This window comes from Hypanus sabinus, chromosome 29, assembly GCF_030144855.1.
Source record: "Hypanus sabinus isolate sHypSab1 chromosome 29, sHypSab1.hap1, whole genome shotgun sequence".
In the NCBI taxonomy this organism is placed as follows: Eukaryota; Metazoa; Chordata; class Chondrichthyes; order Myliobatiformes; family Dasyatidae; genus Hypanus; species Hypanus sabinus.
The window spans coordinates 4181585-4201418 of NC_082734.1; the positions used below are offsets into that span (position 1 = coordinate 4181585).

A 19834-nucleotide genomic window follows, 5' to 3' on the forward strand; every position below is an offset into this window, starting at 1 on the left:
CAGAGGATATAGATAAAGTGGATGTGGAGAGGATGTTTCCTATAGTGGGGGAGTCTAGGACCAGAGGGGACAGATGGAGTCGATGTGGAGAGGATGTTTCCTATAGTGGGAGAGTCTAAGACCAGAGGGGACAGATAGAGTGGATGTGGAGAGGATGTTTCCTATAGTGGGGGAGTCTAGGACCAGAGGGGACAGATAGAGTGGATGTGGGGAGGATGTTTCCTATAGTGGGACAGTCTCAGATTAGAGGGATGCCACATTAGAACAGAGATGAGGAGGAATTTTAGCCACAAGATGGTTCAGGGTAAGGACCCCTCGTTTAATGGTATTGGTCCATGGCATTAAAAAAATTGGCAACCCCAAGTGGTGAGCCTGTGGAATCCATTGCTGTAGACAGCCGCAATGTCCGAGTTATTGGGCATATTTAAACAGGACGGTAAATTGTTAATTAGTCAAGGTATCAAAGGTTACGGAGGGGAGGCTGGAGATTCGGGTTGAGAGGGATAATAAATCAGCTGTGATGGAATGATGGAGCAGATTTGATGGGCTGAATGGCCTGCTTCTGCTCTTTTGTCTTATAGTGTTGTGGCCTAATGATGGTTCACCCTTCCCCTTGTGCTGAATCCCTGCAATCACATCCCCTTTTATAATCCAGCAGTCCGGTTACCCCAGATGAACACTCTCCATTGTATAAACTTCCAGAAAGTTCTTCTGCACTGCTTTTGGTAACCCTCAGCTGCGGTGCTGGTTTGAGTTTCTTCATCAATCTGTTATTGGTGGATCTTTGATAGCTGTTAGAGTTGGGGCATAGGTCGGCCATAATTTTCAATTTGAGGCTGACAATAGACAATAGACAATAGGTGCAGAAGTAGACCATTCGGCCCCTCGAGTCTGCACCGCCATTCTGAGATCATGGCTGATCATTCACTATCCATACCCAGTCCCTGCCTTGTCCCCATATCCCTTGATTCCCCTATCCATCAGATATCTGTCTAGCTCCTTCTTGAAAGCATCCAGAGAATTGGCCTCCACCGTCTTCCGAGGCAGTGCATTCCACACCTCCACAACTCTCTGGGAGAAGAAGCTCTTCCTCAACTCTGTTTTAAATAACTGACCTCTTATTCTCAATCCATGCCCTCTGGTACTGGACTCTCCCAACATCTGGAACATATTTCCTGCCTCAATCCTATCAAATCCTTTAATTATCTTAAACGTTTCAATCAGATCCCCTCTCAATCTCCTCAATTCCAGCGTGTACAAGCCCAATCTCTCCAATCTCTCTGCGTAAGACAGCCCTGCCATCCCAAGAATCAACCTAGTGAATCTACGCTGCACTTCCTCAATTGCCAGAATGTCCTTCCTCAAACCTGGAGAACAAAACTGTACACAATATTCCAGGTGTGGTCTCACCAGGGCCCTGTACAAATGCAAAAGGACATCCTTGCTCTTGTACTCAATTCCCCTTGTAACAAAGGCCAACATTCCATTTGCCCTCTTCACTGCCTGTTGCACTTGCTCATTCAGCTTCATTGACTGGTGAACTAGGACTCCTAGGTCTCTTTGCATTTCTCCCTTACCTAACTCTACACCATTCAGACAATACTCTGCCCTCTTGTTCCTGCTTCCAAAGTGGATAACTTCACATTTATTCACATTGAATGACATCTGCCAAGTATCTGCCCACTCACCCAGCCTATCCAAGTCTCCCTGTATTCTCCTAACGTCCTCTTCGCATGTCACGCTGCCACCCAGTTTAGTATCGTCAGCAAACTTGCTGATGTAGTTTTCAATGCCCTCATCTAAATCGTTGACATAAATCGTAAAGAGCTGTGGTCCCAATACAGAGCCCTGTGGTACCCCACTAGTCACCCCCAGCCAGTCTGAGAAACACCCATTCACTGCTACCCTTTGCTTTCTATCTGCCAACCAGTTTTCTATCCATGTTGAAACCCTGCCCCCAATGCCATGAGCTCTGATTTTACTCACCAATCTCCTATGTGGCACCTTATAGAATGCCTTCTGAAAATCTAGGTACACAACATCCACTGGCTTACCCTCGTCTAACATCCTTGTTACACCCTCAAAAAACTCCAACAGATTAGTCAAGCATGATTTGCCCTTGGTAAATCCATGCTGGCTCGGCCTAATCCTATTTCTGCCATCAAGATGTGCCACTATTTCGTCCTTAATAATGGACTCAAGCATCTTCCCCACAACTGACGTTAGGCTAACAGGGCGATAGTTCTCCGTTTTCTCCTTCCCTCCCTTCTTGAAAAGTGGGACAACATTAGCCACTCTCCAATCTTCAGGAACTGATCCTGAATCTAAGGAACATTGGAAAATGATTACCAATGCATCCGCAATTTCCTGAGCCACCTCTTTTAGAACCCTCGGATGCAGACCATCTGGACCCGGGGATTTATTAGCCTTCAGTCCTACCAGTCTACTCATCACAGTTTCTTTCCTAATGTCAATCTGTCTCAATTCCTCTGATATCTTATGACCCTGGCCCATCCATACATCTGGGAGATTGCTTGTGTCCTCCCTGGTGAAGACAGATCTAAATTCTGTTGCCATTTCCCTGTTTCCCATAACAATTTCTCCCAATTCATTCTTCAAGGGGCCAACATTGTTCTTAACTATCTTCTTTCTCTTCACATAGCTAAAAAAGCTTTTGCTATCCCCTTTTATATTCCTGGCTAGACTGAGCTCATACCTGATTTTTTCTCTCCGTATTGCTTTTTTAGTTAAGATCTGCTGTTCCTTAAAACTTTCCCAATCATCTGTATTCCCACTCATCTTAGCCCTGTCATACTTGTTTTTCTTTAATGCTATACAATCTCTGACTTCCTTTGTCAACCACTGTGGCCCCTTCCCCCTCTTTGAATCCTTCCTTCTCATTGGAATGAACTGCTTTTGCATCTTTTGTATTATGCCCAAGAATATCTGCCACTGCTGATCCACTGTCTTTCCTGCTAGGGCATCCGCCCATTTAACTTTGGCCAGCTCTTCCCTCATGGCTCCATAGTCTCCTTTATTTAATTGCAACACTGACACCTCTGATCTGCCCTTATCCCTCTCAAATTGTAGATAAAAACTTATCATGTTATGATCACTACTTCCTAATGGCTCCTTTACTTCAAGATCACTTATCAATTCCTGTTCATTACACATCACCAAGTCCAAAATAGCCTCGTTCCTGGTTGGCTCAAGCACAATCTGTTCCAAAAATACATCCCTTAGACACTCCACAAACTCCCGATCCTGGGGTCCAGCACCTACCTGATTCTCCCAGTTCACCTGCATGTTGAAATCTCCCATAACAACTGCATTACCTTTAGCACATGCCAATGTTAACTCCCTAATCAACTTGTACCCAATATCCACGCTACTGTTTGGGGGCCTGTACACAACACCCATTAGGGTCTTTTTACCCTTACTGTTCCTCAGCTCAATCCACACAGACTCTACTTCCCCTGTTCCCAAGTCACCTCTTGCTAAGGACTGAATCTCATTCCTCACCAACAGGGCCACCCCACCCCCTCTTCCCATATTTCTGTCTCTATGATAGCACGTATACCCTGGTACACTCAATTCCCAGGCCTGATCCCCTTGCAGCCATGTCTCCGTTATCCCAACAATATCGTAGTTCCCCATTTTCATCTGAGCTTCAAGCTCATCTGTCTTATTTCTGACACTACGCGCATTCAAGTATAGAATTCTTAGCCCATTCCTCCTCTCTTTGCTTAAAAAACTGTCTACTGTACCTAACCCAGCAACTTGAAATTCCATCGGGCTAATTGCACCCTGAATTTTGATGATCAAGATCACCCAAACCTTCTACACATTTAACCCCATGCACCTTCTGACCAACCCTCTGGATCTGGATCCCTGCCCCCTGCACATCTAGTTTAAACCCCCCCGAGCAGCACTGGCAAATACTCCTGCAAGAATGTTAGTACCCCTCCAGTTCAGATGTAGACCGTCCCTTCGAAACAGATCCCAATGTCCCTGGAACAAAGACCAATTATCCAAAAACCTGAACCCTTCCTTCCTGCACCATGCTCTCAGCCTCGTATTAATGTGCATAATCATTCTATTCTTCGCCTCACTCGCACGTGGCATAGGTAGCAATCCCGAGATTGTCACCCTGGACGTCCTGCCTTTCAGCTTCACTCCTAACTCCCTGAACTCTCTAAGCAGGACCCCCTCACTCACCTTACCTACATCGTTGGTCCCTACATGGACCACTACATCTGGGTTCATGCCCTCGTTCTCAAGAATAGCCTGCACCCGATCTGAGATGTCCCGGACCCTGGCACCAGGGAGGCAACATACCATCCGAGACTCCCGATCTGCCCCACAAAATCTCCTATCTGCCCCCCTAACTATAGAGTCCCCTAAAACTATCGCTCTCTTCTCTTCCCTCCTCCCCTTTCTAGTTGAGGGTTCAACCTCTGTGCCAGAGGCAGGACCACTACAACTCATTCCTGGTAGGTCATCCCCATCCACAGTATCCAGTACGGTATACTTATTGTTAATGGGAATGGCCGCAGGGGTGCTCTGCTCTCTCTGCCTGCTCCCCCTGCCTCTCTGGACCGTCACCCATCTGCCTACTTCTTGGTTTTTTGGTGTGACTACCTCCTGATAACTCCTATCTATCTCTGCCTCTGCCTCCCGAATGATCCGTAGTTCATCCAGCTCCAGCTCCAACTCCCTAACTCGGGCTGATAGGAGCTGCAGCTGGACGCACCTCTTGCAGGTGTGGTCATCAGGGACAACTGTGTTGACCCTGACCTCCCACATACTGCATACGGAGCACACCACTGCTCTGACTGTCTCCCCCATACCTGAACTGGATTAATAGAATAAGTCTAAAAAGCACCGAGCGACCTTACCTTCTTCCCCTCAGCGAGCAATCACACAAGCTTACCGAAGTCCCCTTACGCCGAAGCCAAGCCCAGGACTCTGCTCCCACTTAGCCAAAGCCCAGGACTCTGCTCCCACGGACTCCGCTGCCCGCTCGACGCTGCCCGCTCTGACATGAAGGCTGGCACAGTACAGTTCTCAGGCGATGCACCCTTCACTGCGGCTCACTTGCATTTAGATTAATAGCTGCCATGAAGGTGATTACAATCTCACAGTCCCTCCCACTTCAGCATCAGCTCCTGCTCTACTACTATGTCGACTCGGGCCTAGGGGGCCGGCCTTGGGCAATGCCTGACAAGGTGTGAAACAAAGGACTGTGTGACACACCACTCCTCACACAGACGGTAGGTGGCTGTTGACTCACAAGGATTTCATCCATCCTTTGACAGGTTTTGCTCTCAGTCCGGCTGGGTGCTGACACACCCTCCTCCCTGGGAAACCGAAGTGCGCCTGGGGGTGTGCAGGTTGAGTCGCTGACAACCCGACCCGAGACAGGTGGTACTGGGCTACGTGCTAACAGTAGCAAGGCAAGGCCTGCTCCCTCACCTCATAACTTTCTTAACCATGTGCAAGATAGTTTCTCCTCTGAAACTTCAACAGCAGAATTTAGTGTCCCTCTGCTCCATTTCTCTCTCCTCCTGTTCCTCCTACACTCACCCCATAGCCCCCAACTCCATCTTTCCCCTCCTCCGTCCACTCTGTTTGAAATCAGCCGCACACCCAGCAGGAATTAACCTGCACAGCAGCCACAAACTATCCCCAGAGAAGGGCACATTTCCTGAGAATTGTCTTGTCACAGCCTCCTTTAATCTGTTCTGCAGCTCAAGAGGGTTGTGGCCAAAATCTCTGTCCCAAATCCTACATCCTCCGGTCACCAGTTGTTGAAGAACTTCTGAACCTCCATTGCCACTGAGAGCACTGCCTGTCTCAGTAAAGGTTCGTCTTTGCTTAACGTTCTCCACCAAGAGAACCCTGCTGACAGAGACTGAAAAAGTTAAACTGAAATCTGACCTTTGAAACCAGGCTGCTTGGAGAAGCACATTGAGTCATTGGTAGAGGGAGAAACGTTAAAAAGATTAAAACCACAGCAGTTTCACAAAGGATATATTATTTTGATGAGCTAGTATAAGAAGTCTCCTTTCAAAATAATAATTAGTGTTTTTTTTCTCTCTCTTTCTGCCATTTGGGGTTTCATGACAAAGTTATGTAAAGTCACAGCTGTGCATGCATGTCTATCTGTGAATGTGCGTGCGTGTGTGGCTGTGTGTATCCATATGCGTGCCGGTGTAGTACATGTGCTCAGAATGTTTTGAGTGTGTTCAATGGTTCTGTTTCATGTCAGACAAAGCATACAGTATATAGCCTGAAATCCTTACTCTTCTCAGACTTCCACGAAACAGAGGAAATCCCCAAAGAACGCATGACAGAAACATCAGAACACCAAAGCCCCTCACCCCTCTCGCCCCTCCCAGCATCGACCTTCCCCCCTCTTACTACCCCCACTTATTCCAGCCGGGAGCATCAGCCACTCCCCCCCACCACATTCAAACCCCCAAAGAGACCATGGTCCAGAGTGCATTAAAAACTACAGCCCATTCCAACACTTTAACGTGCCTCAGGCTCGCTCTCTAACTAACAAGGAAAAAAGAGATGTCGTCCCCTCCCACAGTGAGAGGGGAGACCAACAGACAAGCTGTTGTTTCGATGTTACAGTCTGCAGTGACTCTCTTATTTTGAGTTTCTTCAACTCGAGAATTGGCGGCAAACCCTCTCTCGCATGTGTGTGCGTGTCTGTCTGAGTTCTGCTTTAAAGTAAGTCAGGTCTATTTGTCGGCCTTGCTCCCATCCACATGAAGGTTGGAGTTGTGACCCTGGGGTGTGTTTCTGGGAAGATGTTCTTGCTTTTTGAGACCATGGGCCTGTATTTCTCTTGAGTGTCATCTCTCCAAACCCCTGGCTCGATCAGCAATGCTGAGGGGGCTCGGAAACCACGGGTTCTTGTAGAATGTGCAACCACACGCAAACTTTGACTAAAGTCCCAACACTCCGGCAACTGTCCTCCTGGTGGCTAGTAGTTTCTCTTCTCACCCCCTGCTCTTCCTCTCATCCTAGCTTGTTCTTCATCTCCCCATAGCCATGTCCATCCAACCCTCCTCACACACCTCTCATCCCCTCCGTACACCCTCATTCCCTCTCTTACCCCTCTTAACACCCTAATCTCCCTCCTCCCTCCCACTATCACCCTCTCCACACACTTGTCCCTCCATCCTTCCTTCCATCCCCTACCCACACCCTCATTTCCCCTATTCCCTCACATCTGTCCTAACATCCTAATCTCCCTTCTCTCCTTTTATCACCCTCTCCACACTCTCATCCCCTCATCCTACCATCCCCCTCCACCCTCCCTTAATCACTCTCCACGTGACCCCGTCACACCCCACCCTCTCTCCATCATCCATCCCCACTCGCTCCACCACTCTCCTGTCTCTTTCCCTGCCCACTATCCTGGACTCACAGAGTCTGGATAAAAGCAGTCAGCCATTCAGGACACCCAGAGGAGATGGAGCTTCAGAATCCTTTAGTTCCAGTTCATTCAACCATACATGGACATAACTAAATGAAACAGCGTTTCTCCAGGGCCGAGATACAACAGAATTAGAATCAGGTTTATTATCACCGGCTTGTGACGTGAAATTTGTTAACTTAGCAACAGCAGTTCAATGCAATACGTAATATAGAAGAGAGAAAATAATAATAAATAAATAAATCAATTACAGTATACTTATATTGAATAGATATTAAAAAACATGCAAAAGACAGAAATACTGTATATTAAAAAAGTGAGGTCGTGTCCAAGGATTCAATGTCCATTAAGGAATGGGATGGCAGAGGAGAAGAAGCTGTTTCTAAATCGCTGAGTGTGTGCCTTCAGGCTCCTGTACCTCCTTCCTGATGGTAACAGTGAGAAAGGACATGCCCTGGGTGCTGGCGGTCCTTAATAATGGACGCTGCCTTTCTGAGACACCGCTCCCTGAAGATGTCCTGGGTACTTTGTAGGCTAGTACCCAAGATGGAACTTTCTACATTTACAACCCTCTGCGGCTTATTTCGGTCCTGTGCAATAGCACCCCCCACACCAGACAGTGATGCAGCCTGTCAGACTGCTCCCCCCCACACCAGACAGTGATGCAGCCTGTCAGACTGCTCCCCCCCACACCAGACAGTGATGCAGCCTCTCAGACTGCTCCCCCCCACACCAGACAGTGATGCAGCCTCTCAGACTGCTCCCCCCACACCAGACAGTGATGCAGCCTGTCAGACTGCTCCCCCCCACACCAGACAGTGATGCAGCCTGTCAGACTGCTCCCCCCCACACCAGACAGTGATGCAGCCTCAGACTGCTCCCCCCCTCACACCAGACAGTGATGCAGCCTGTCAGACTGCTCCCCCCCACACCAGACAGTGATGCAGCCTGTCAGACTGCTCCCCCCCACACCAGACAGTGATGCAGCCTTTCAGACTGCTCCCCCCCCACACCAGACGGTGATGCAGCCGTCAGACTGCTCCCCCCCACACCAGACAGTGATGCAGCCTGTCAGACTGCTCCCCCCCCCACACCAGACAGTGATGCAGCCTGTCAGACTGCTCCCCCCCACACCAGACAGAGATGCAGCCTGTCAGACTGCTCCCCTCCACACCAGACAGTGATGCAGCCTGTCAGACTGCTCCCCCCCCCACACCAGACAGAGATGCAGCCTGTCAGACTGCTCCCCTCCACACCAGACAGTGATGCAGCCTGTCAGACTGCTCCCCCCCCACACCAGACGGTGATGCAGCCTGTCAGACTGCTCCCCCCCACACCAGACAGTGATGCAGCCTGTCAGACTGCTCCCCCCCACACCAGACAGTGATGCAGCCTGTCAGACTGCTCCCCCCCACACCAGACAGTGATGCAGCCTTTCAGACTGCTCCCCCCCACACCAGACAGTGATGCAGCCGTCAGACTGCTCCCCCCCACACCAGACAGTGATGCAGCCTGTCAGACTGCTCCCCCCCCACACCAGACAGTGATGCAGCCTGTCAGACTGCTCCCCCCCACACCAGACAGAGATGCAGCCTGTCAGACTGCTCCCCTCCACACCAGACAGTGATGCAGCCTGTCAGACTGCTCCCCCCCCACACCAGACAGAGATGCAGCCTGTCAGACTGCTCCCCTCCACACCAGACAGTGATGCAGCCTGTCAGACTGCTCCCCCCCCACACCAGACGGTGATGCAGCCTGTCAGACTGCTCCCCCCCCACACCAGACAGTGATGCAGCCTGTCAGACTGCTCCCCCCCCCCACACCAGACAGTGATGCAGCCTGTCAGACTGCTCCCCCCCCACACCAGACGGTGATGCAGCCTGTCAGACTGCTCCCCCCCACACCAGACAGTGATGCAGCCTGTCAGACTGCTCCCCCCCACACCAGACAGTGATGCAGCCTTGTCAGACTGCTCCCCCCCAACACCAGACAGTGATGCAGCCTGTCAGACTGCTCCCCCCCCACACCAGACAGTGATGCAGCCTGTCAGACTGCTCCCCTCCACACCAGACAGTGATGCAGCCTGTCAGACTGCTCCCCCCCCACACCAGACGGTGATGCAGCCTGTCAGACTGCTCCCCCCCACACCAGACAGTGATGCAGCCTGTCAGACTGCTCCCCCCCACACCAGACAGTGATGCAGCCTGTCAGACTGCTCCCCCCCACACCAGACAGTGATGCAGCCTTGTCAGACTGCTCCCCCCCAACACCAGACAGTGATGCAGCCTGTCAGACTGCTCCCCCCCCCACACCAGACAGTGATGCAGCCGTCAGACTGCTCTCCATGGTGCATCAAGAGAGGTTTTTGAGCGTATTTGTTGACAAGCCAAATCTCTTCAAACTCCTGATGAAGTATAACCACTGTCCTGCCTTCTTTATAATTGCATCGATATGTTGGGACCAGTTTAGATCCTTAGAGATGTTGACACCCAGGAGCTTGAAGCTGCTCGCTCACTCTCTCCACCTCTGATCCCTCAGATGATTGGTTTGCGTTCCTTCGTCTTACCCTTCCTGAAGTTGAGTGCTAGGTTGTTGCTGCGGCACCACTCCACTCCTGTACGTCCTCTCAAGTTACCAAAAGCACATAGCACTAATAGCACATATGCTTATGATTTTAGACAGTTACAAAGAAAAAAGGAATATAAAAATAATGTAGCCCAAGTTCCTGAATGGCATGACAGCAGTCCTGGTCCAGCTTGTTCTTCCACTGAGCATATGCTAGAGAGCAGCACCGAGACAGTACTGGAGAGCTGAGCTGACTCAATTTCTGTGCATGATCAAGGCAGAGCACAATAGATTTTTGGATATTAAGGAAATTATAAGACAAGAAAGTGATGCAGAGTTTATGGGCTGATCATGATCTTATTAAATAGCAGAACAGGCACAAGAGGTTGAATAGTCTACTCCTGCCTTAGATTGTGTTGGATAAGGATTGAATGGGTTGGTGGCAAATTGGGCGGAGCAGGGCTTGGTTTGCTGTTGTTGCTTGGTATTGTCCACTGGGGAGGTCATGGTGCACTGTCTGAAAATGGACACTGGAGGCTGAAGAAGATGGCCTGTCTCGCGGTTAGAGAGCAGCGAGTGTGCACTGGAGGGTAGGAGGGAATAACAGGAATTGTTTCGCTGTTGTTGTTTTGTGCTTGTCGTGTTCCATGTTGTTCTGCTGAACATTGTGGGCTTTCTAAGTTGGCACCAGAAGGTGTGATAACACTTGTGTGCTTAAACCATAAAACCATTAGACATGTTAGCAGAATTAGAACGTTTGGCGCATCGAGTCTACTCCACCATTCTGTCATGGCTGATTTATTATCCCTCTCAATCCTTACCCCCCCCCTCCATAACTTTTGATGCCCTTATTAATCAAGAACCCATCAACTTCCACTTGAAATATACTGGCTTCCCCCAGCACAACCATGGATGGACTCGTTTCACTGTATGTTTCACTGTACACATAGGAAGGATGTCAAGGCTTTGGAGAGGGTGCAGAAGAGGTTTACTGGGATGCTGCCTGGTTTAGGGGGCATGTGCTATCTCAAGAGGTTGGACAAACTGGGGTTGTTTTCTCTGGAGTGACAGAGGCCGAGGGGAGATCTGACAGAGGTTTATAAGATTATGAGAGGCATGGATAGAGGAGACGGGATGTCTTTTTCCCAGGGTAGAGATGTCTAACACCAGAGGGCATGCTTTGATGGTGAGAGGGGGTAGGTTCAAAGGGGATGTGAGGGGTAAGTTTTTCACTCAGAGGGGTGGATGCCTGGTCTGGTGGTAGAGGCAAATGCATTAGAGGTTTTTAAGAGACGCTTGGAGAGACACATGGATGTGAGGAAGATGGAGGGATATGGATATTGTGTAGGCAGGAAGGATCAGTATCTGGTTTCTTTTGATTTGCTTTCCAGCTGGTTTGGCACAACATTGTGGGCTGAAGGGCTTGTCCTGTACTCCTCATCTGAATCCAACATTATTTTTTTTCTTGTAGCTTAAATTTCTGTATGCTTGTTCCTACATTTATATAATCAGCAATCTGTAAATATTCAGTGGATTTTCAGTGATCTGTAGATAGCTTGTTCTGTTTTTTCCCAGACTTGTTTGTCCGTCAGCTTGTGGTGTCGTGGTGGTGTTGATCAAAGTTGTTCTTATCATCTCATACTCTGTTCTTTTCAGAGAATTCCCTTATCTGTCCAGCTTCAAGTAGTTTTTAGAATCGGGTTTTACATCACTGTTGTGGAGCTTGTCGTGCAACACATAAAACTTACTATAAATTACAAGAAGAACATATAAAAAATAAGCAAGAAAGAGAGCAAGATAGTGAGGTAGTGTCCGTGGGCCGTTCAGAAAGCTGACCACAGAGCCGGAAAGAAGATGCTATGAGTTATTAGATGTACCTGTACCCTCTTCCTGATGTAGCAATAGAAGAGGGCGCGTCCTGGGTGATGGGGCCCTTAATGATGAATGCCACATTTTTCAACCGTTGCCTTTGGAGGATCTCCTTGATGATATGGAGTTAGGTGCCCATCATGGAACCGGCAGAGTTTACAACCCTCTGCAGCTTTTCCTGACCCTGCACATCAATGCCTCGATACCAACGGGTCAGAATGCTTGCAGTGCAAAGACCAACCACGAGGCAAATTCTTTACTAAGAGGAGTGTGTTGGTTACAGTTGGAGTTAGTTCCCTGTGGCTGCACTGTCGTTTTTATCTCTTTGTTTTGAACATCTAGTAACTCCTCATTCTTGACTTCTGAAGAATTTTCTGGATAATATGATGTTCAATACTGGAAAATTGGGTGGGGGTGGAGAAGGAGCTTGTAAGAGAAGCCCTTGTTTCAGCAGAAGCAAGGGAATGCCCACCTCAGGCAAATCCCTCCCCACCATTGGAGCATTGTTGTAGGAAAGCAGCATCCATCATCAGGACACCCACCATCGAGGCCGTGCTCTCTTCTCGCTGCTGCCATTGGGTAGAAGGTACAGGAGCCTCAGACTCCCACCACCAGGTTCAGGGTGGTTACTACCCCCTCAACCATCGGGGAAACTTCACTTTCCCATCACTGAACTGTTCCCACAACCTCTGAGCTCACTTTCAAAGACTTATCATCTCATGATCTTGATATTTATTGCTTATTCATTATTACTACGATTTCTTTTTTTCTTCAGTATTTGTACAATTTGTTGTCTTTCGCACATTGATGTTTGTCCTCCTTTCTGGGTGCAGTCTTTCATTGATTCTATTATGGTTCTTGCTTGCAAGAAAACAAATCTCAAGGTTGTATATCATGACATAGATGTACCTTGATAACATTTATTTTGAGTTTTGATAAGATTGATCTAAAAGGCAGCAGCAAAGTTAGTGGGCCAAATGGCCTCCTATGTCACCATAATAATCCAGTCACTATTGGATTGCTGCCTATGGGATCTTAATCAGTGCTGACTGGGGCAGTATACTTCGATACTGTATCACTCAAATACATTGCATTGACTGTAAAGATGTTTAGAAGTTACACCACACCAAATGTTCTCTTTGGTTGGGAAGTTTACCTCTTCGATGTTTAAAATTTGTCTCTTTTTAAAACTCTGTCCTTTCAGAAGTGGATCGGGACTAAGTTCCCAGCTTCCTTCAGCAGCACGGAAGAGCTGGGCACAGAGATCTCCTCGGTGGAAATTTCAGAAATCAAAGATTCGCAGTCGTTCATCAAGCAGAACTTCATGTCAGACAGCAGTGGCTTCAGGAGTATCAGTGACTCTTCCATATCCAGCTTTGCCAACCAGGGGTACTTCTGGTGCAATTATCCCAGCTCATATGAAGCGTATCCTTGCAAAGTTTACTTCAGCTACAACCGAGATGAGCTGGGAGCCAGGAGCGAGAAAAGTGAATCATACCTCTACCTCAGCTCCTCTGATGACTCCCTCTATGACAGCAGTCTGCAGTACTCCCCCTGCACCTTTTCCACAGACAAGCAGAGGTTTGAGTTGGATTGTGGAGAGTCCCTGTCTCGTGTCACCGGAGATAGCTCTGAGGAGGAAATAGACAGACCACCGAGAGAACATGGAGACCCAACTTGTCTACCATACCCTGATCCCCTGGCAAGTCAGAAACACTCAGTGAGTGAATCCCACATCCCTCCGAATGCTGTCTCCCAATTCCCTGCCTTTGGGTCCTCAGATTGTTTCTTTGGGCCTCGTGTCTTGACAGATATGAAGGATGAAGCTGCAAGCATGTTCGTCTCCAACGGGTCAGTGTTTGAAAAGGCTCCAGACGCATCTTGTTCTCAGAATGGTTTTAACCAGCAGAACCCCAGTGTCTTTAAGAGTATGTCTCTGAACCTGGTGCAGCCTACTGATGCATATCTCTCCCTCAAGGAAGTTCAAAGCAAATACAGTAATCAGTCAATATAGGGATGGAATTGTGCGCAAGTCTGATGTTAAGAAGGAGTTTCAACTTCAGGTCTCCTTTTGAAAGACTTGCCTCTACTTTCAAAAAGAGGTCTTTTAATATGTTTTTTTCTGAACTTCCCTCTTGTGTTGGTTCCTGTACCTGAATTGAAGAGGACAATTCAGGCTCCACCAGAACGTCAATCAGCGAAAGTCTTATTTAAAGTGGACAATGTTAATCTTCTATATCCTCACTGAAGATACTTGTGCAGGGAGACAACAACAAGACAAGATTATTTGTTGCTGCTTATTAACGTAATGTGACAGGAAAATTAGTGAAGTTCCCTGCTGGAGGCCATTAGGGCATCAGGAAATTGGACAGACAAAACAAAAACTGATCTTCAGTGATGAAGGATATAACTGCCAGCAAGAAGCCGGTTTGAAACTGAAAATAAAGCTGATGTAAATGTAGCAGTTTCTCCAGCCTCTGGGCCCTCTGCCACCTGTAGCCAATGCTTTCCGTGGGGAACATGGCAATGAATGGACCACCCCACAAACGCAAAGCGAGTGAGGCAAGGTGATTTCTACTGACAGCCTGACGGTTAAATTTTGATGAATATGTATGTGTCGTATTTTCCATAGCACGAGTACCTCGAATGTTGATCGTATAATACGTTGTATTTTAACAGTATTCAGTTGAAAAGTTTGTTTTTTCTTCAATGAAATGCAGTAATGACCCTTTTTCTGCATTGCACCTTGCATTGCGAACTCTGCATTAGGGTGCACAAAACCTTATTCCTGTTCCATCCGCTTCTTGAGGAACCCCAGGACTATTTATGTGCCACGTGCCTTGTGTGTAATGCCTTGTCAGTCTGAGGCTCTCAGGCCTTGCAACTGTGTCTCGGCCTCTGGATCACCCTGGACTTCACTCAAGTTTCCAAAACAGGATCTGACCCACGACCTACCGGCCCAGGAGGGAGAGTGTAACGTTAAATGCCATTCATGCTGACCTAGAGGCCTCACTGACAAGGGTCTGAATCCCCGAAGGATAGCTGGCTGCTTAGCAACTAGGCTTCGTGGCAAGGAGCAAAGGTCAGACTGTCCAGGGAACACCCCTTCCCTCATTAGGAGACGGTCACAGGTTCACCTCAAGGGTCATCTATAGAATCGAAAGGACAAGTTGGGTCATTACTGAACTTATTCTTACCAGTTACATTTTACATTATTTGCTCATTGCAATGGGACAGTTTTGAAGCAGGAGGCGTTACGTGAAAATGGCAGTGAAAATGGAAAAGAGTTTTGACTTTCACGGTCAGCCAGGAATAATGAGGAGAGGTGACAGCTAGATCAGTTGCGTTTCAGTAAGAAAGGGATCAAACTCAAGATTGGCCAACTCTTCTCTTTCGATTGCTGCTCAGGATAAAAAAAGACTTGTTGCCACATCCTCTCTCGACATAGGGTGATGAGATGACTTCACTAACTGACTTCAAAGCACGAACGGAAAAATGAAAGAGACAGAGAATCAGTAAAAGATCGTAAAGGGGGTGGGGGGGGGAAGGACACCAGACTCTCTTCATCAGATCTAGTGATTCCTCAATCAAGTTGAATTTTGTGCTGATTTCTCAGCCTGCTCATCAACAAATTACTGACAAATGAGGTACGGTACGTGCCTAATAAAGTGGCCACTGAATGTATATTTGTGGCCTTCTGCTGCTGTAGCCCACCTGCTTAAAGGTTCAACGCGTTGTGTGTTCAGGGGCAATCTTCTGCATCTGGTTATTTGCATTGTGTGGTTATTTGAGTTAATGTCCATTTGAACCAGTCTTGTCATTCTCCTCTGACCTCTCTCGTTAACAAGACATTTTTGTCCAAAAAACTGCTGCTCACTGGGTGTGGTTTGGCTTCTCACACCATTCTCCATAAACGTCAAAAGCTATTGTGTGTGAAAATCTCAGGCAATTATCAGTTTCTGAAATACTCAAACCACCCTTTCTGGCACCAACAATCAATCCATGGTCAAAGCATTTCTTCCCCCCATTCGGATGTTTGGTCTGAACAACAACTGAACCTCCTGACCATGTCTGCATGCTCTTATGCATCGAGTTGATCAGCTGATCAGATATTCGCATTAACAAGCAGCTGTACAGGTGCACCAAATGAAATGGCCACTGGGTTTAAGTCCGTAGTTCCTGCTGCTGTACCTCTTGCTGCTGCCACATGATTGGCTGATTAGATAATTGTATTAATGAGCAGCTGTGCTGAAATACTTAATAAAGTGGTCAAGGAGTGTGTGTACATTTCATATCCTCCAGAGAACAAGTACATAAAATGCTAATTGTACTTTAACATCATGCAATTGAGAAACTGGTTTTTCTTCAATGAAATGTGATAATGATGATTTCCTCTGTCAAGTTGTGCATCTGGTGTACAGCATCTTATTCCCGTTCAATGTACCATCTATTGGGTACACCACAGTTCCCAGGGAACTGGGAACACCACCTCGGAGAACTGCAGGCCAACGTGGTTTTCATGGCAAGTCCTATCTTCATCCTACAGCCTTCCATTACTTGCCCACCCACATTGTTGCTCTCTGTTCCCAAGCTCATACCCTCCTCCAAACTCCCCAACTCCTGACCTCTGACCCCTTGAATCCTCTTCATCTTCGACTGTGATCTTCATCCCCAAGTTGTACACCCCCACCCCCCCAATACCACCAGGTCTCAACCACAGTTTCCTCCCCTCCGGTCTTCTCCACCCCCAAACCACAATATGCCAATCTTCCTCAATTCTGAGGATAGCCACACATCCCATTTTCCCCCGGGCCCAGGCATTGGCATGTTCTTCCTTGCTCGTCTCCGACCCTACCCTGGTCTCAGGTCCCTGATTAGTGGCCTTCCCCTCTCCCCAAGCCTGGACCACATCCAAATCTGATCTCAGTCCTGGTTGCTGCTCTGATACTTCCAAGTACATGTCCTTGAGATTCTCAGTGGAGGAACCAGCAAGGAATATTGTTCATAGGATGTAGAATACTACAGCATAGTAGAGGCCCTTCAGCCCACAATATTGTGCCAATCTATATCCTTCCCTCCTACATAGCTCTCTGTTTTTCTATCATTATAAAATAAAAATAAAATCTAATAAAATTAAAAATATTCATTATCTAAAATTCTTGGACAACACCAAGCCCGGATCATCAAGCATTGGGATCCCGTGAGGTGAAATGTGGGATTGAGTTGAGGGTGGAGTTGTTGAGGAGGGTGAGGTGGTGTGAGGTTAGGTAAGGGCTAGGCATGTGAAGGAGTGAATTGAGGGTGGGGTGGCAGTCAGATTGAATTGGACAGAGGCATTGAATGAGAAGTCCCTCTAACCCATCCCAAAGTGTGCCAACCTACTAGGATCAGAATCAGGTTTATTATCAGGGACATGACTTGTGAAATCTGTTATTTTGCTGCAGCAGTGTGTGCAGTGAAATGCATATAAAATTACCATAAGTTACAATAAGAAATAGAAAAATAAAGAGCGAAGAAGATTAAGAAAATAAATCAGAAGCAATGCTGAGACCCCTCGTAAATTGGGGAACGGCTTTCTCAAGCACCCTGTTCCATCTGCCACAAGTGGGACTTCCCAGTGGCCAGACATTTTAATTCCCATTCCCATCCCCACTCCGCTATGTTGGTCCATGTCCTCCGATTGTGCCACAATGAGGCCACTCTCAGGATGGAGGAGCAACATCTTATATCCCGTTTGGGTAGCCTCCAACCTGATGGAATGAATATTGATTTCTTCTACTGGTTTAAAAAAAAATTCTTTCCTTTTCCCTTCTTCTTCTGTTCTCCTCTCTGGTCTTTTACCTCTCCTCACCTGCCTATTACTTCCCTCGGGTCTCCTTCTCCTTCCCTTTCTCCTATGGTCCGCTCTCCTCTCTTATTGGATTCCTTCCTCTCCAGTCCTTTACCTTTCCCACCCACCTGTCTTCACCAATCCCCTTCTAGTTAACCTCCTTCTCCTCCCTCAACCTTTTCATTCTGGCGTCTTCCCCCCCTCCCCTTCCTTCTCAGTCCCGAAGCAGGGTCGCCGCTCGAAACCTCAACTGTTTATTAATTTCCAGAGCTGCTGCCTGACCTGCTGAGTTGCTCCAGCATTTTGAGTGTACTGCTCTGGACTTCCAGCATCTGAAGACTTTCTTATGTTTAAGAAATATGAAAACAAAAAAAAATAAGCAGATAAAATAAATAAAGAGAGCAAGGATAGTGAGGTAGTGTTCATGGGTTCATGGTCTGTTCAGAAATCTGATGGCGGAGGGGAAGAATTTGCTCCTAAAACATTGAGTAAGCCTTCAGGCTCTGTACCTCCTCTCTGGTGATAGTAATGAGAAGAGGGCGTGCTATGTCGTTGATGGTGAGCTCCTTCATCATGGGTGCGGCCTTCTGGAGGAATGGCCTCTGGAAGGTGCCTGGTGTTGGAGCCGATTCCGTGGGAAATGAGGTTCAGATTAGAGGAGTGAATGTTGTTTTGTTTATTAAAATACAAAAGCTGCATCAGTGTCTGATCATTTATCATTACTTACAGCATCTCTTCACATATATCATCATGTCCACCGTGTAACCTTATGACATTTTAATGGGATTTGCTTTGTTGTGTTTTACCATGTAAAGATTGTATCATTTCTCAGTTTCAATAAAGGATTTTGATTTGAAGATGAAATTATCTTTATTTGTCACGTGCACATTGAAGCGTCAAAACATTCAGTGAAATGTTCCATATGAGTTAACGACCAACACAGTCCGTGGATGTGCTGGGGGCAGCCGACAAGTGCAACAGTGCTTCCGCAACCAAACATAGCATGCATGCCCACAACGTACTAACCCTAACCCACCTGCAGTAGCACTTGCCCATGAATCTTCAGAACAGAAACATAGAAAAGTAACAGGCCCTTTGGCCCATCAAGTGTGTGCCTAACCATTTAAACTCCCATTGACCTGCACTGGGACCTTAGTCGTCCCCCCCATACTGCTCCCATCCGTGTACCTCTCCAAAATTATCTTAAACGTTGAGCTCACATGCACCACTTGTGCTGGCAGCTCGTTCCACACTCTCACCACCCTCTCAGTGAAGAAGTTTCCCCTCATGTTCCCCTTAAACTTTTCACCTTTCACCCTTAACCCATGACCTTGAGTTGTAGACCCACCCAACCTCAATGGAAAAAGTCTGCTTGCATTTAACCTATCTATACCCCTCATAATTTTGTATAACTCCATCACATCTCCTCTCAATGTTCTATTTTTTTTATGGAATAAATTCCTAACCTGTTCAATCTTTCCTCATAACTCAGGACCTCCAGACACAGCAACTTCCTTGTAAGTTTTCTCTGCACTCTTTCAATCTTGTTTACATACTTCCTGTAGGTAGGTGGCCAGATTTGCACGCAGTACTCTACAATACTTCTGTAGGAAGAAGCCGAAGAACCCAGATGAAATCCAGGTGAAAACTGGGAGAATGCACCAACTCCTTATAGACAGTGGCAGACACTGCTGTTTACTGGCTCTGTAAAGCATTATGCTAACCATTACGTTACCATGCCATGTGACTCCGTGCACCCTTGGCCAACTCTGCCACAGCTCAGGGTTCACAGCTGAGAGGACTCGAGGAAGACGATTTCTGACTGTGATGAACTACATATACCTGTCTGGACACGCCCCCTGCTGACTGCTCCTGTGGCCCCTCCCACAGACCCCGGTATAAAGGCGATTGAGGTCTGAGCCCTGCCCTCAGTCTCCAGGATGTAGTATGGTGGTCACTCACTGCTTGTTCCTTCTTCCAGTCAATAAAAGGCGATATCTCGCCTTTACGTCTCAGAGAGAGTTATTGATGGTGTATCACCGACCCAATGTTCATCTGCAGTTTCTGGCCTGGGCTGCAAGTGGTGATTCCTGGTGTGACTCAGATTCAGATCTGTG

The 19834-nt window shown here is 47.5% G+C and overlaps 1 protein-coding gene across 4 annotated transcripts in view; it reads left to right on the plus strand.

Moving 5' to 3' along the window:
* LOC132382903 (interleukin-2 receptor subunit beta-like) overlaps positions 1 to 18574 on the plus strand; it is an 84503-nt gene extending 65929 nt beyond the window's left edge. For all 4 annotated transcript variants that reach the window (XM_059953441.1, XM_059953444.1, XM_059953442.1 and 1 more), the window contains one exon: positions 13092 to 18574. In XM_059953441.1, coding sequence (XP_059809424.1) covers positions 13092 to 13901 — 810 coding nt within the window. In that variant the 3' untranslated portion in view covers positions 13902 to 18574. The remainder of the gene's footprint in view (positions 1 to 13091) is intronic.
* The last annotated feature ends 1260 nt before the right edge of the window (positions 18575 to 19834 follow it).